Source organism: Coregonus lavaretus, assembly GCF_964263955.1.
Source record: "Coregonus lavaretus genome assembly, chromosome: 25".
Taxonomy (NCBI): Eukaryota; Metazoa; Chordata; class Actinopteri; order Salmoniformes; family Salmonidae; genus Coregonus; species Coregonus lavaretus.
In genome coordinates, this window is record NC_140012.1 from 22,906,335 (window position 1) to 22,923,275 (window position 16,941).

Consider the following 16,941-nt stretch of genomic DNA (forward strand, 5'->3'; position numbering starts at 1 on the left):
AAACATATCGGTAGATAGGCTTCCCCCTTAAAAAGCCAAATAACACAGCAGCCCCAAAATAGACCTTGGAAACTTGGATTGGAGAGGGAGAAATCAAGAGAGATGGCTAAAAGGTTGATACAGTCACAATCATTTGACAAGTGACACAAATTGGCCCTCCACCTGTTTTCATGATGTCACAAATCACATGCTAGGCTACCCAGTGATGGGCATGGACTTTGGGTCCTCCCTGAAGGAACTGATATCCATATGCATACAGTATTCCATCATAACCACAAATAGCCTGGGAGTTCACATGCACAACATAGGAGTAGTAGGGGCCATATGAAGTGTAGATATTCTGGGTATGGTGTTAGTGATAAACTGCCAAGTCATTCTGCCCATTGGCTTCGTGCATTTTATCTTAAACCGCCCTTGGGCAAAAGACATATGTGGTTCTACACGTTGACGGCTAATGATAGCCACGTTATCTGTCCAGGGCCAATAATTGCCCAACAGCCAAGGTTGTTCATTCAGAAGGTGGATGTGAAATGGATGTGCGTTGATCAGCCTTACTATAATGGAGCACACCAACACCATCCCTGGCATAGTGAGGAGTCAGGCCTTGCCCTGATTGAGCCTAAATAAATGGTCCATTACCTTCATAAAAAAAACATTACAGTTCCAATGTATTTAATGTATTCGTAGCAAGATGACTGATGAGCTTTTGGGTCTAATAAATGCAAGCCTGCATCCTGTCCTTATCAATAAATCCAATGTCCACATCACATTGACTGTAGTTTATTTTATTAAAAAGACCAGGGTGCAAATATGAAATTAAAAAAAATAAAGACAAGCATATAATTTAAGCATTTTTAATACAAACTTAACAATATAAACTCTCAGTCCCTCTTGACATGTAAGACACTGACTCAAAATACTTTGTTATACCGTATTTTTATCAAGTATTGCACAATGTAGGTACAAAATTAATTTATACGATTACATTTGTCCATAATATAGCAAAATCTTTCAACTCTTAACAGAAAATACAACTCGATGTACACTTAGTTTTCCTTAGTGGTGGAATTCAATGTACACAATCTTTAGAATATTTGATGCATTTTAAAGATGGATTTCTTTCTTAAAAAAAAAAAAAAAACATAACAAAAAGCTGCTGCAGCCATCACAGATCACTGGAGTAGTAAAAAGATATAAATGCAATACCATGTCATAGAAACAATATATACTCTGATATCTTACAAACTCTGTACTAAATTAAATTATACAATTAGAAAAAGACCAAGTAACCCCATGTAGTAGTGCCAATTCATAAAAATCAGCCATGTCTTACGACCTGTAAAATACTGTAAGAGGCTGGAACTTGAAGACTGTATTTTTTTAATGTTATGGAGTATTTTTTGTTTTTTCGAACATAGTAAAAAAAAATATTGTGCTTGGTTGGCAAAAAGGAAAAGAGAAACACAACGATGCATGTTGAATTTAAGTAACCAAGCTTGGATGCATTTGTACAACAAGCTTTAAGCAAAAAACTAACTCAAGGGGGTAGAGAAAACAAAACACCCTTGGGCACATGCTGCTTCACTGACTAGACAGAGCTCCTCAGAGGACCCTCGTCATTATTTCCTTGAAAGTCCAGTTCTTCTTAATGTGTGTTTTTCCTTCTCTTTGAGCCACCATCGTCATTCATAAATAACATCACGTCGTCGTGTCAGGTTTAGTTAGCCATGACCGGCTGGAATTGCTGGTTTGAATACTGCATGTTGCTGAGGCTGAAGTTCAGCCCATCCATGACGGATTTGTCGTTGAGACCTCCGTAGGCCGCGAACACGTCAAAGGCATTGTTGTACTGCAGCGGGCTGAGCGAGCCCTCGCTGGGGAACACTCCACCGGGGCTCACCTGACCCTGGAGGCTTGGGAACACAAACTCCTTAGCATTAGGAGAGAGTGCTGAGGCCTTCTGCTGCTGGCCCAGGCCGTACAGGGAGTGCATGGAGGTGGACATGGCTTTTTGCTTCAGCAGGGTGTTCACATTCAGCCCGAGGTTGTTGGTGGGGGAGGTGCGGGCCACCTTGTTGCTGCTTCCACCGTTGCCGCCATTACCGTTGTTGCGGCCGGAGCTCTTCATCTTGGTGGAGCCGAACTTGGTGGCTGCAAAGGTGGCGGTGGTGAAGGTTATAGGATGGGTGGAGCGTGGCATGAAGGAGGGGCTGACGGCCGCAGACTGCCCGAAGGGGGGTGAGGGAGAGCTGGACTCAGAGCAGGCCCCAATAGGGTCACTGATGGGCATGAAGACCTGGGCCTCTGGGTTGAAGCTGTTCTTGATCTCCTTGTCCAGCTCGGACCCGTTGTTCTCATTGTTATCGTCCACGTACAGCACCTTGACCGGCCCCTTCTCCCCAATCTGGTAGGACACCTCGAAGGGGTCAATCCACACACTAAGGTCCTGAGGGAGGTTATTCCGGACGTCGTCGATGTCCAGGCCGCTCTCCTTGGCTGCCTGCTCCACCACAGGGTCCACCTTCTCCCCTACGTGGATGCACCTGTACCCAGAGCCCTTATATGGCTTCTCAGTGTACCAGTGGCCTTCATACTTCTTCTTCAGCTGCCTCTCGAGCTCCTCACCAAAGATGTTCACACGCCTTCTGGGGAGTTTGTTGTACAAATAGGAAATAATAAAGTTGAGTGCTACTTGGATTTCAAGCTGCATAGCTGCTTCACGGTTCCGGCAGGTTTTGTTTTTTCGTTATTGAGTTGGTATTCCTGAGCGTTGCAAAAACCTCCAAGGCAGCGGTAATCAGTTTGGGCCAAACAGAGACAAGGACTATGTGCTGATTGCTGAAACAGATATCCTTTCTTTCACAGGGTAGGGTTCCTAAGCCTGGAATAAGAGGGAGGAGACAAATTAACACATACAAATAAATATATATATATATAAAATATATGATAAATGCTATATGGCTAAATCTACTGTCCAATAGTACAACAACTGCATATTCATACAAGTAATATGTACGAGGCCACCCATACATCGCTTGGATAAAATTGTCTGCTAAATGGCATATATTACTATTATTAGTTTAGCTCACCATTGGAAAGCTGTTGGCCTTATAAGCCTTATTGCATTTACAGCTCAGCCATTCACTTCCCTGTACACTGCATTGCTGTGTCTAGGCAGGCTGTACAACATAAGCAGCTATAAATAAGGCTGTGTTCCCCGGCGGTCTTCTAGCATTAGTGACAACTAAAGGCAAGCATGGTTGACCTCTGGACAATGGTGGCTTATGGGCCCTTTCAGCGCAATTAAAGCAACAATTTAGCCAATGATCCGAGACATTGTATCCTCACCCGATATAGAATATATTTGAACAATTGTACACTCACGTCCATAATTCATTTGATATGATGATGGAAGAACAATGTTGGTTAGTGATGTAACAGGAGAAACCGGGCACAAACATTGGGCTAGAATATAAGCGAGCAGCTGGTGAGCTGAACTAGCTGCAATCGCAGAGAGCCTTGTTACATAATCCTAATTGAATTTCTGATCACGGCCATAGCTAGCTAGATGCCTTTCTCTATTAGAAATAACTGGTAACACTAGCTATATTTATCTATCTGATACGAATGATCAAAACGTCCAATCCAAATCCTTATCATAGCTTGCCTCGCTTCACTTGAATCCATCCATCAATAATGTAGCTAGCAAGCATTAACCAAAATGGTTAGCTAGCTACGCAACCAGGATGTGAAGGGGATGTAGGCTAAACTGCAGCTATGCTACAGCTACAGGTTTTAGCCTGATGAAAATACAGTGAAGGGGATTCCAGCTCATCGGATAAGGTGTGTTGGCTTGCCCCAAATGTGCCCCTATCATTTACGGTTGTTCAATGACCACCAAGGTAGCTAAAAAGTTGGTTCTGTTTTTTAGCTCAAATTAGTCTGATTTATGGGTTTTTAACTAGCTGGCTAGATATCACTACACTATCGTTAGTTATAGTTAGCTACTACTAGCTAGCCAGCTAACGTTACCGCGTTAGTTACGTTAGCCAACCTAACGTTAGCTACCCAACCCAAACAAGACAGAGAATGCGGTCTAACGTTGGCTTGTCTCCAGGGATTTGACAAGCAATGCTTAATGACTGCCTTGTTAACGACTTATAAAGTGATGAAAATAATTATACTTACATTTAGAGTTAAATTCACAGCAGGGTCCTTGCACTGTCTGAAGACCGATTGAATGACGAATGAATGGCTAACGTTAGCTAACTTGCTAACGTAACAAAATAGATAGATGGTTACTTCCTTATTGTACAACGTCTTCTGCTGCAGTTTCTATGAATCTAAATGATTATTCCAGTCGAGTTATGTGGATGTCAATTGGCGTTTTGGAATATAACTGTTTTCTCGGCGAGCAAGCTAACTCCCTATTGCCTGGGAGTTTTTACAACTCTACCCTTTAAAGTGCGGACTGTCTTGTTTATATAGGTAGTACTCCGCCACGGACATAAAGTAGGCGGTGATATGGCTCTCAGAGGTCAATACCAAATAACGCTATTCTATTGGCCAAACATGTCTTTCGTCATTCGTCAACTTCTTCATCTTATATTCCAATTGGCTGTTTTGCAAGTCAGTCAATAACAATGGTCTATTACGGTAGTGGTATGCTTTTCATGTGCATTGGGACTACATAATGTCACAATGTTGAATGAAGATCGTTGAGATAATGAACATAAATAACTTATTTGGTGGTTTATATACAATGAAAGTAGTAAATCGAAGAAACTCAGTTTTATAGCAAACCAACTGACACTAAAACGGGTTAGATGTATTGACTCAAATGTAAAATACATACATTTGTTGTAGTTGCTCTAATTATGGCCAAAGATTAAGACAGTATGATTATTTCGGAAATGCAATAAGCATTGTGAGACGTTGTGGCAAAAATTAGCTGGAGAGGGAGAAGTAGTACACAGACAGTTTGGCGGAAGGACACATGTCCCCGTGTAGGATTGTGCTCTGTTGAAATCAAATTGTTTTGGTCGAGTACACATATTTTACAGATGTTATCGCAGGTGCAGCGAACTGCTCATGTTTCTAGCTCCAACAGTGCAGTAATACCTAACAATACAAAAGGTGTGTACAGCAGTAGTTATATAGGATGAGCCTTGACTAGAATACAGTATATCACAGGAGGCTGCTGAGGGGAGAATGTCTCATAACAATAGCCAAAACGGTGCGAATGGAATGGCATCAAACTAGTGGAAACAATGTGTTTGATGTATTTGAAACCATTCCACTCATTCCGCTCCAGCCATTGCCACTAGTCCGTCCTCCCCAATTAAGGTGCCGCCAACATCCTGTGCAGTATATACAGTGGGGAGAACAAGTATTTGATACACTGCCGATTTTGCAGGTTTTCCTACTTACAAAGCATGTAGAGGTCTGTACTTTTTATCATAGGTACACTTCAACTGTGAGAGACGAAATCTAAAACAAAAATCCAGAAAATCACATTGTATGATTTTTAAGTAATTAATTTGCATTTTTTTGCATGACATAAGTATTTGATACATCAGAAAAGCAGAACTTAATATTTGGTACAGAAACCTTTGTTTGCAATTACAGAGATCATACGTTTCCTGTAGGTCTTGACCATGTTTGCACACACTGCAGCAGGGATTTTGGCCCACTCCTCCATACAGACCTTCTCCAGATCCTTCAGGTTTCGGGGCTATCGCTGGGCAATACAGACTTTCAGCTCCCTCCAAAGATTTTCTATTGGGTTCAGGTCTGGAGACTGGCTAGGCTACTCCAGGACCTTGAGATGCTTCTTACGGAGCCACTCCTTAGTTGCCCTGGCTGTGTGTTTCGGGTTGTTGTCATGCTGGAAGACCCAGCCACAACCCATCTTCAATGCTCTTACTGAGGGAAGGAGGTTGTTGGTCAAGATCTCGCGATACATGGCCCCATCCATCCTCCCCTCAATACGGTGCAGTCGTCCTGTCCCCTTTGCAGAAAAGCATCCCCAAAGAATGATGTTTCCACCTCCATGCTTCACGGTTGGGATGGTGTTCTTGGGGTTGTACTCATCCTTCTTCTTCCTCCAAACACGACGAGTGGAGTTTAGACCAAAAAGCTATATTTTTGTCTCATCAGACCACATGACCGTCTCCCATTCCTCCTCTGGATCATTCAGATGGTCATTGGCAAACTTCAGACGGGCCTGGACATGCGCTGGCTTGAGCAGGGGGACCTTGCGTGCGCTGCAGGATTTTAATCCATGACGGCGTAGTGTGCTACTAATGGTTTTCTTTGAGACTGTGGTCCCAGCTCTCTTCAGGTCATTGACCAGGTCCTGCCGTGTAGTTCTGGGCTGATCCCTCACCTTCCTCATGATCATTGATGCCCCACAAGGTGAGATCTTGCATGGAGTCCCAGACCGAGGGTGATTGACCGTCATCTTGAACTTCTTCCATTTTCTAATAATTGCGCCAACAGTTGTTGCCTTCTCACCAAGCTGCTTGTCCTGTAGCCCATCCCAGCCTTGTGCAGGTCTACAATTTTATCCCTGGTGTTCTTACACAGCTCACTGGTCTTGGCCATTGTGGAGATGTTGGAGTCTGTTTGATTGAGTGTGTGGACAGGTGTCTTTTATACAGGTAACGAGTTCAAACAGGTGCAGTTAATACAGGTAATGAGTGGAGAACAGGAGGGCTTCTTAAAGAAAAACTAACAGGTCTGTGAGAGTCGGAATTCTTACTGGTTGGTAGGTGATCAAATACTTACAGTGGGGAAAAAAGTATTTAGTCAGCCACCAATTGTGCAAGTTCTCCCACTTAAAAAGATGAGAGAGGCCTGTAATTTTCATCATAGGTACACGTCAACTATGACAGACAAATTGAGAATTTTTTTCTCCAGAAAATCACATTGTAGGATTTTTAATTAATTAATTTGCAAATTATGGTGGAAAATAAGTATTTGGTCACCTACAAACAAGCAAGATTTCTGGCTCTCACAGACCTGTAACTTCTTCTTTAAGAGGCTCCTCTGTCCTCCACTCGTTACCTGTATTAATGGCACCTGTTTGAACTTGTTATCAGTATAAAAGACACCTGTCCACAACCTCAAACAGTCACACTCCAAACTCCACTATGGCCAAGACCAAAGAGCTGTCAAAGGACACCAGAAACAAAAGTGTAGACCTGCACCAGGCTGGGAAGACTGAATCTGCAATAGGTAAGCAGCTTGGTTTGAAGAAATCAACTGTGGGAGCAATTATTAGGAAATGGAAGACATACAAGACCACTGATAATCTCCCTCGATCTGGGGCTCCACGCAAGATCTCACCCCGTGGGGTCAAAATGATCACAAGAACGGTGAGTAAAAATCCCAGAACCACACGGGGGGACCTAGTAAATGACCTGCAGAGAGCTGGGACCAAAGTAACAAAGCCTACCATCAGTAACACACTACGCCGCCAGGGACTCAAATCCTGCAGTGCTAGACGTGTCCCCCTGCTTAAGGCAGTACATGTCCAGGCCCGTCTGAAGTTTGCTAGAGTGCATTTGGATGATCCAGAAGAGGATTGGGAGAATGTCATATGGTCAGATGAAACCAAAATAGAACTTTTTGGTAAAAACTCAACTCGTCGTGTTTGGAGGACAAAGAATGCTGAGTTGCATCCAAAGAACACCATACCTACTGTGAAGCATGGGGGTGGAAACATCATGCTTTGGGGCTGTTTTTCTGCAAAGGGACCAGGACGACTGATCCGTGTAAAGGAAAGAATGAATGGGGCCATGTATCGTGAGATTTTGAGTGAAAACCTCCTTCCATCAGCAAGGGCATTGAAGATGAAACGTGGCTGGGTCTTTCAGCATGACAATGATCCCAAACACACTGCCCGGGCAACGAAGGAGTGGCTTCGTAAGAAGCATTTCAAGGTCCTGGAGTGGCCTAGCCAGTCTCCAGATCTCAACCCCATAGAAAATCTTTTGAGGGAGTTGAAAGTCCGTGTTGCCCAGCGACAGCCCCAAAACATCACTGCTCTAGAGGAGATCTGCATGGAGGAATGGGCCAAAATACCAGCAACAGTGTGTGAAAACCTTGTGAAGACTTACAGAAAACGTTTGACCTGTGTCATTGCCAACAATGGGTATATAACAAAGTATTGAGAAACTTTTGTTATTGACCAAATACTTATTTTCCACCATAATTTGCAAATAAATTCATAAAAAATCCTACAATGTGATTTTCTGGATATTTTTTTCTCATTTTGTCTGTCATAGTTGACGTGTACCTATGATGACAATTATAGGCCTCTCTCATCTTTTTAAGTGGGAGAACTTGCACAATTGATGGCTGACTAAATACTTTTTTTCCCCACTGTATGTCATGCAATAAAATGCAAATTAATTACTTAAAAATCATACAATGTGATTTTCTGGATTTTTGTTTTAGATTCCGCCTCTCACAGTTGAAGTGTACCTATGATAAAAATTACAGACCTCTACATGCTGTGTAAGTAGGAAAACCTGCAAAATCGGCAGTGTATCAAATACTTGTTCTCCCCACTGTACACATGAAGTGGGTAAAACAGTATTTAAACATAATTAAAGTGACCAGTGTTCAATGACTATGTACAGTGCCTTCAGAAAGTATTCATACGCCTTGACTTATTCCACAATTTGTGTTACAGCCTGAATTCAAAATTGATTAAATAGACACAATACCCCATAATGCAAAGTGAAAACATGTTTTTAGAAATGTTTGCAAATGGATTCTAAATGAAATACAGAAATATCTCATTTACATAAGTATTCATACTTAAGTTGGTTGTTGATCATGGCTAGACAGCCATTTTCAAGTCTTGCCATAGATCTTCCAGGAACATTCAATGGCGTCTTGGTAAGCAACTCCAGTGTATATTTGGCCTTGTGTTTTAGGTTATTGTCCTGCTGAAAGGTGAATTTGTCTCACAGTGTCTGTTGGAAAGCAGACTGAACCAGGTTTTCCTCTAGGATTTTGCCTGTGCTTAGCTCTATTGCATTTATTTTTATCCAAAAAAAACTCCCTAGTCCTTGCCGATGATAAGCATACCCATAACATGATGCAGCCACCACCATTCTTGAAAATATGAAGAGTGGTACTCAGTGATGTGATGTGTTCGATTTGCCCCAAACATTACGCTTTGTATTCAGGACATAAAGTTAATTTTTTTGCCACATTTATAGCAGTTTTACTTTAGTGCCTTATTGCAAACAGGATGCATGTTTTGGAATATTTCTATTCTGTACAGGCTACCTTCTTTTCAGTCTGTCATTTAGGTTAGTATTGTGGAGTAACTGCAATGTTGTTGATCCATAAATCCCTGAGCGGTTTCCTTCCACTCCGACTACTGAGTTAGGAAGGATGCCTGTATCTTTGTAGTGACTGGGTCTATTGATACACCATCCAAAATGTAATTAATAACTTCACCATGCTCAAAGCGATATTCAATGTCAGATTTATTTGTATTTTTACCCATCTAACAATAGGTGCCCTTCTTTGCGAGGCATTGTAAAACCTCCCTGGTCTTTGTGGTTGAATCTGTTTTTGAAATTAACTGCTCGACTGAGGGACCTTACAGGTAATTGTATGTGTGGGGTACAGAGATGAGGTAGTCTTTAAAAAATCATGTTAAACACTATTATTGCACACAGAGTGAGTCCATGCAACTTATTATGTGACTTGTTAAGCACATTTCTACTCCTGAACTTATCTAGGATTGCCATAACAAAGGGGTTGAATACTCATTGACTCACGACATTTCAGCTTTTGATTTGTAATTAATTTGTAAACATTTCGAAAAACATAATTTCACTTTGACTTTATGGGATATTGTGTGTAGGCCAGTGACACAAAATCTCTATTTAATCCACTTTAAAAAGTCAAGGGTGTGAATACTTTCTGAAAGCAGTGAGGGCAGCAATCTCTAAGGTGCAGGGTAGAGTACCGGGTGGTAACAGTGACTAAGTTCAGGGCAGGGTACTGGGCGGAGGCCAGCTAGTTGTGACTATTTAACAGTCTGATGGCCTGGAGATATAGTAGAAGCTGTTTTTCAGTCGCTCGGTCCCAGCTTTGATAACCTGTACTGTCTTCGCCTTCTAGATGGTAGCAGGGTGAACAGGCCGTGACTAGGGTGGCTGAGGTTCCCTTATGTACTTGGACCATTGGCTGTACAGGCTGTAGAGCTTTTCAATGACATTTTGATATGCCTTGACTACTACTACTACTAATAATAATAATATGCCATTTAGCAGACGCATTTATCCAAAGCGACTTACAGTCATGTGTGCATACATTTTTACATATGGGTGGTCCCGGGGATCGAACCCACTACCCTGGCGTTACAAGCGCCATGCTCTACCATTTGAGCTACAGATGACCACTGATTGGAAGCACGCTCTGAACTGTATACGCCCCTATCTGAAGTTACAGGGCTATTCTGAACTCTCTTTCCTAAACATTAGGAGTGCAAGAGAGGAATGGATATAGTGAAATGAATGGACATTAGAGCCGAAAATGCAGATTGGTCCTTGCTTAGCAAATAGGATATTATGTGCGAGTGTAACCTTTCACTGTTAAACAGTAGGCTAAAGTTCCCTAGGCTACCGGCTGCAGCGGTTCCTATGATGAAACTTAGTTTTAAGGTCATGGTCTGTGAGACTGTGTGAGTGAGTGGTTTTGTTACACAATGGCCCAGTTCTGTCTGTCTGTGGCTCTGTGCCTTAACACAGCAGCTGTGTAGAGCTTAAGCTATTTCTCTCTCTCTCTGCTAGACCTAAGGTGTTTGACGTCACAGCCCACTCTTACCTAACATGGACTCCAGAGCTCCGGGTTTGCACAATAAACACAACACCGCATGAATGAATTATACAGTTGAGAAAGTGGGGTTCAGGGGAGGGAGGGTGTGTTTTAGAGGGGAACAGATTTGAGACTGAATAGTATATCCTGCCCCAAATACCCAGACAAAAGGGGCAAGAATGTTTCGGAAATGCTTGATTTGTTCAGCCTGAAACTCTGTCCAACTCAGGGGATGGACGTTAATGCAGTGCATTCAGTAGTCTGGGAAAAGCAGCATGCTGTCGATTCAATACAATATTAGAATTGATTATAATATGATTTACATTAATTTATAGTAAATTGTCTGTTTTTTCAGCAACATGTTTTTCTGCTGCCTCAGGACACAAAACATAAACAACTCTTGAGTCTACTGACTCCGGTAGATAAAAAGGGAAACATTTTGATGTTTTTTCAGTCTCTCTCTCTCCATCTTTCTCTCGCTCTCCCTCCCCCTATCTCCCCCTCTCTCTCCAGATTGGGTCTCTGTAGGGGTGAGAGATGAGTCCCACCAGGGAGGATCCTGTGTGATGGAGCCATGAAGAGACACTGCAAGAGCCGTTGGACACAGACCAAGGCCAATACTGTTGTTGTTCTTGTTTGCCCACAACATGACTGCATTCAGGTTGTGAGTTGACCAAATACTGAATCAAGGCTATCTGTATGCTACGAATTACAGTATAGAGTATATACACTACATTACCAAAAGTATGTGGACACCTGCTTGTCGAACATCTCATTTCAACATCATGGGCATAAATATGGAGTTGGTCCCCCTTTGTTTCTATAACAGCCTCCACTCTTCTAGGAAGGCTTTCCACTAGATGTTGGAACATTGCTGCGGGGACTTGCTTCCATTCAGCCACAAGAGCATTAATGAGGTCGGGCACTGATGTTGGGCGATTAGGCCTGGCTCATAGTCGGCGTTCCAATTAATTCCAAAGGTGTTCAATAGGGTTGAGGTCAGGGCTCTGTACAGGCAAGTCAAGTTCTTCCACACCTATCTCGACAAACCATTTCTGTCTGGACCTCGTTTTGTGCATGGAGGCATTGTCTTGCTGAAACAGGAAAGGGCCTTCCACAAACTCTTACCACAATGTTGGAAGCACAGAATCGTCTAGCATGTCATTTTATGCTGTAGCGTTAAGATTTCCCTTCACTTAACTAAGGGGCCTAGCCCAAACGATGAAAAACAGCCCCAGACCATTATTCCTCCTCCACCAAACTTTACAGTTGGCACTATGCATTCGGGCAGGTAGCATTCTCCTGGCATCCGCCAAACCCAGATTTGTCCGTCGGACTGCCAGATGGTGAAGCGTGATTCATCACTCCAGAGAATGCGTTTCCGCTGCTCCAGAGTCCAATGACAGTGAGCTTTACACCACTCCAGCCGACGCTTGACATTGCGCATGGTGATCTTAGGCTTGTGTGTGGCTGCTCGGCCATGGAAACCCATTTCATGAAGCTCCCGAAGAACAGTTCTTGTGCTGACATTGCTTCCAGAGGCAGTTTGGAACTCGGTAGTGAGTGTTGCAACCGAGGACAGACGATTTATACACGCTACGCGCTTCAGTACTCGGTGGTCCCGTTCTTTGAACTTGTGTGGCCTACCACTTCATGGCTGAACCGTTGTTGCTCCTAGACGTTTCCACTTCACAATAACAGCACTAACAGTTGACCGGGGCAGCTCTAGCAGGGCAGAAATTTGACAAACTGACTTGTTGGAAAGGTGGCATCATATGACGGTGCCACGTTGAAAGTCACTGAGCTCTTCAGTAAGGCCATTCTACTGTAAATGTTTGTCTATTGAGATTGCATGGCTGTATGCTTGATTTTATACACCTGTCAGCAACGGGTGTGGCTGAAATAGCCAAGTCCACTCATTTGAAGGGGTGTCCATATACTTTTGTATATATAGTGTATAACATAAGCCATATAGCAGACACTTTCATCCAAAGCGACTTACAGACATGCGTGCATACATTTTCCGTATGGGTGGTCACAGCGGGAATCAAACCCACGACCCTTGGCGTTGCAAGCGTCAGGCTCTACCGAGGGTGGCCACACAAGACCACAGTAAAAAATGACAGTTTGTATATTAGTACATATCACAAATGACTGTCTTATTTGGTTGTTATTCCCACAACAATGCAGCATTCAGGCAGTGAGATGGCCAAAAACTCTAAAATGGCTTTCTTTATCAAAGCATCGAAAACCACTACATAGTGCACCAAACAATGGCTGTTTTATTTGGTTGTTACTTGGTTGTTATTTTTCACAACATGGTGACATTCAGGTGGTGAGGTTTTCCTAGTTGTGAATTCTGCCTGAAGGTAAAAAACACATGCTTCATGTGATGTCTAAAGACACATAGTCAGCACACATGACATTTCTTTCTCCTTTTCACATAGCTGTGAACCCTTTCTTCTCTTCTTCTCTTTTCTCTGTTCTCTTTTCTTCTCACTAAAGGTTTCTTACAGTTAAACTGCTTCTCTTGTCTTCTCTTCACTTTTCTTCTGAGTCTCAGTTGCTGTTGTTTACCTGTTTGCCATGGGCTGACTTGGTGGCTTTGTTATGGACGATACACCCTGGGAACATATCAGCCAATACTACTAGTTTTGGTGATATGTGCCGTTTCACACATGAAAACAATGTAAACCATATGCCATGGCCGTCTCAGTCACCAGATCTCAACCCAATTCAACACTAATGGGAGATTCTTGAACTGTTCCTGAGACAGCATTTTCCACCACCATCCACAAAATACCAAATTATGGAATTTCTCGTGGAAGAATGGTGTCACATTCCTCCAATAGAGTTCCAGACACTTGTAGAATCTATGCCAAGGTGCATTGAAGCTGTTCTGGCTGGTGGTGGCCCAACACGCTATTATTTTTGACAGTTACCTGTATCTATAAAGTGTTTCTTCATTTGCAATAGCCATGGAACTTTAAAATGTGAGGGACTAATAGCGTAAATGTGGCTAATGAAATGTACACAGTCACCGTCATACATGATGTACATCAGCTGGGGGTAAAAACGTATTCCTGTCCAGTTGTTAACAAACTCTGTGGCTGAGAGAGGCAGGGCTCGGGGAGTTTGTGTGAGTTTGTGTGCATGCGTGCATGTGTGTGTGTGTGTGCTCACTAGTCACACTCCTCTGCTAAGAAGTAGGAATGTCATTAAATAAACACTGTTAATACCTGCCCAGCTCGACTCTCTACACACACCCTTGTATGTGTGGGTCTCTGTTGAATACATGCATGCTTTGAAGAGGTTTGAGCAGTGGGCTCAGGGAAAAGAGTTGGAAATAGCTTTCAGGCTAAATAAGCTGAAGCTAACACTAAAACCTTGATATACAGTACAGGCATGGAAGATGTGACTGGGAACCAAATGTGTTCATGAATTTGGCCAGTATAATCTCGTAGTTATCATTATCATGAATTTAAAGTAAAGTCTTCAGTACTGAGCCTTATATAATGCCCAATATAAGCAAGGTCAATGTCTGAATATCTTTAATGTCTTTAATGCTTTAAAAGCTGAGCCTCTTTGATTATGAATATGTACAATATGTGGGAGGAGGGTTACACAATGTCTATTAAGTATCAGTGGGATCACCTCTGCTCCTCCATTTAAATACCATTCTGTTCCAGCACTGGGTTTCATGTCAGGGATTATGTTCAGAAGGCTGAGCTGCACTATCATGAAAAATCCAACAGAACACCACCAGCCAGTCAGCTTCATGACATCAACGTGACACGGAGACAAAATGGAACACTTCTAAAATGACACCCTATTCCTTATGTAGTGCGCTATTGACCAGAGTGGCAGACCAATATGGCCCATAGCCACATAGAAAACACACACACAGACCTTGGCTAGGTCTCAAAAAACACACTATGGACATAGTTTATGTTTGTTTGTTTGTGTGCGTGCATGCGTGCGTGTGTGTGTGTGTGTTTTCCTGCTGCAGACACAGAAAGTACACTTACAAATTATATAAAGCTGTGCTTTCGCAGTCAGGTGGACTTTGAGAAATTCAATTACACTCAGCATTGAACAGCTAGTGGTTGTGGATGGAATGGGTTTTGGAGTGAGGGCCATCCATTGCGTTTAGCAGGGACGATGTGTCACATTTCCATGAATAGTAAATGGAGTCTGATACAGTGGGCTCTGACTCCCTGTGATTTGTATTTTTATCCTTCTCTCTTTCCTCACTTGCTCCTCTCTCTTACATTTAGACTCTAACCTTCCCTCACTTACACACTCATGTTCTGAAGTCCTTCATCTAAACAGATGTTCTGTCTCCTCTCCACTCCTTGGGTATCAAATCGATTTCTGGGACAGGAGAAGACGGCATTGAGCTCTCAAAAATAGTCTTAACTAATTCAGAGCTGGGGAATGAATGGTTTCTCAGCTTTCTCAGCTTCATATATTAAGACCCCATATGAGCATTTGATACACAACACAAGTACACTGCATACAAACAGAGAAAAATAGAAGGATCGCTTCACATCTAGACTAGTGTTTCTTTAAGTTTTCCGACTGCTACTTGAGCGTGGAGCGTGCACAAACCCTTAATTTGAGAAGCATTCAATCTCTTTTGTTTGCCAGAAATGATGTCAAGGTAGTCATGGAAACTCTTCTTACAGATTACTCTTTGGCAGTGAGAGTAGCACTCAAGTGCCATTTTCTCCCCAGGCCAAATGTCAGATCCCATTGCTTTAATGGCAATGAGCTGTTTTCTACAATTGGTTTAAAAAGGCACTTTGAACACAAACAGAGGGTGATAGAGACAGACTGTTATAGGAAAATAGTTAGTTCATCTAAGATAGTCTTCTATTTTTCTCATCCTCTTGTTCTCATCCAGGTTGAATATCACTGCTTGAGAATAGATTGTAAAAGAAAAGCATAATGTTGTGTTTGTTCCCACAATGTGATTTCACTGGATCAAAGAGCTGATACAGTAGTGTTAGTGTAAGGAGAGGAGCAGGAGCCAGATTTCGCTGATGGGTGTCCTTCTACAGCCCCGGGGAAAGGTGATAGGCTGGCCAGGAGTGTGAGAGCAGAAAAACAAACCATGGAGCAGAAAAATAATGTTTTTGGCCTACTGTACATTATCAGCATCAGCAACTCTCTATTTGAATCTCTAGGGGAGGGTTGAAAGGGAGAGAACAGAGAATGGTGGTGGTGGATGTGGGGATGTGTGTGTGGAAGGGGGGGGGGGGGGGTGGAAGTGACATTGCACTTTGCCTGTGTTGAAATGTATGGATAGCTGAACAGCAATGATCATATGCTCAAATATATTTACAGAACTTCTGATAATTTTCTTGCTTACAGTTTACAGTTTAGTCATTTAGCAGACTCTCTTTGTGAGTGCTTACATTTTCGTAGTGCCTGACTTGCATATCTTAGAACACCTTTTGCAAAACTTTAGTCAGTGAATACAAAATTCACTGTTAAGTGTTTTGTTCACAGAGTATTAACACATTGTTTTCATCAGAAGAGAAATGTGTGCAATTGTGTTCACTGTTTCTGGCAATCAGTAAATACTTCTGTATGAAAGTCTAAATCACCCCATCAGTGTCATACCATGTACAATATAGGGAAAGATCTAGACCAGGGGTGTCAAACATACGGTCCAGGGGTGTCAAACATCCGGCCCGCAAGGGGGTTCAATCCGGCTCATGGGTGGTTTGAGAAAAAAAATGAATAAAAAAAATGACTAAAACCAAATCGAAACTGTGTAGAAATGATAATGGACTGTGTCCAGCTCTCTAATAATCAACTAAATGAATGCTAGACAGTCAGGAAGCATCAAAAATTCAAAAAACAATGGATAGAGGACCATTTTTTGCAAATGTTGACGCGAGGAAATATAACACATTTTCAGTGCAGCCCTCCGGACCTTGTTGAAGACTGAATGTGGCCTGGGGGCAAAATTAGTTTAACACCCTTGATCTAGGCAATGGGGACTGTCTAATAGTGATGATTTTTTTTACAATTTTGCAAACATGCAGAAAATGAAGTTGGTTTACTTCTACTTAACTTTGGGTT

General features: G+C 42.4%; 1 protein-coding gene across 1 annotated transcript; it reads right to left on the bottom strand.

Moving 5' to 3' along the window:
- Positions 1 to 769: 769 nt before the first annotated feature.
- LOC311101215 (protein Tob1-like) lies at positions 770 to 4,454 on the bottom strand. Its single transcript, XM_084142323.1, has 2 exons — positions 4,189 to 4,454; positions 770 to 2,881 (listed from the first exon to the last, which is right to left on the bottom strand). The coding sequence occupies exon 2, from the start codon at positions 2,708 to 2,710 to the stop codon at positions 1,718 to 1,720; it is 993 nt and encodes a 330-aa protein (XP_083998449.1). The 5' UTR covers positions 2,711 to 2,881; positions 4,189 to 4,454; the 3' UTR covers positions 770 to 1,717.
- Between the last annotated feature and the right edge of the window lie 12,487 nt (positions 4,455 to 16,941).

What these genes read in the sequence shown, in the direction of transcription:
- LOC311101215 (XM_084142323.1), bottom strand. Translation starts at nt 2,710, where the DNA reads ATGCAGCTTGAAATCCAAGTAGCACTCAACTTTATTATTTCCTATTTG.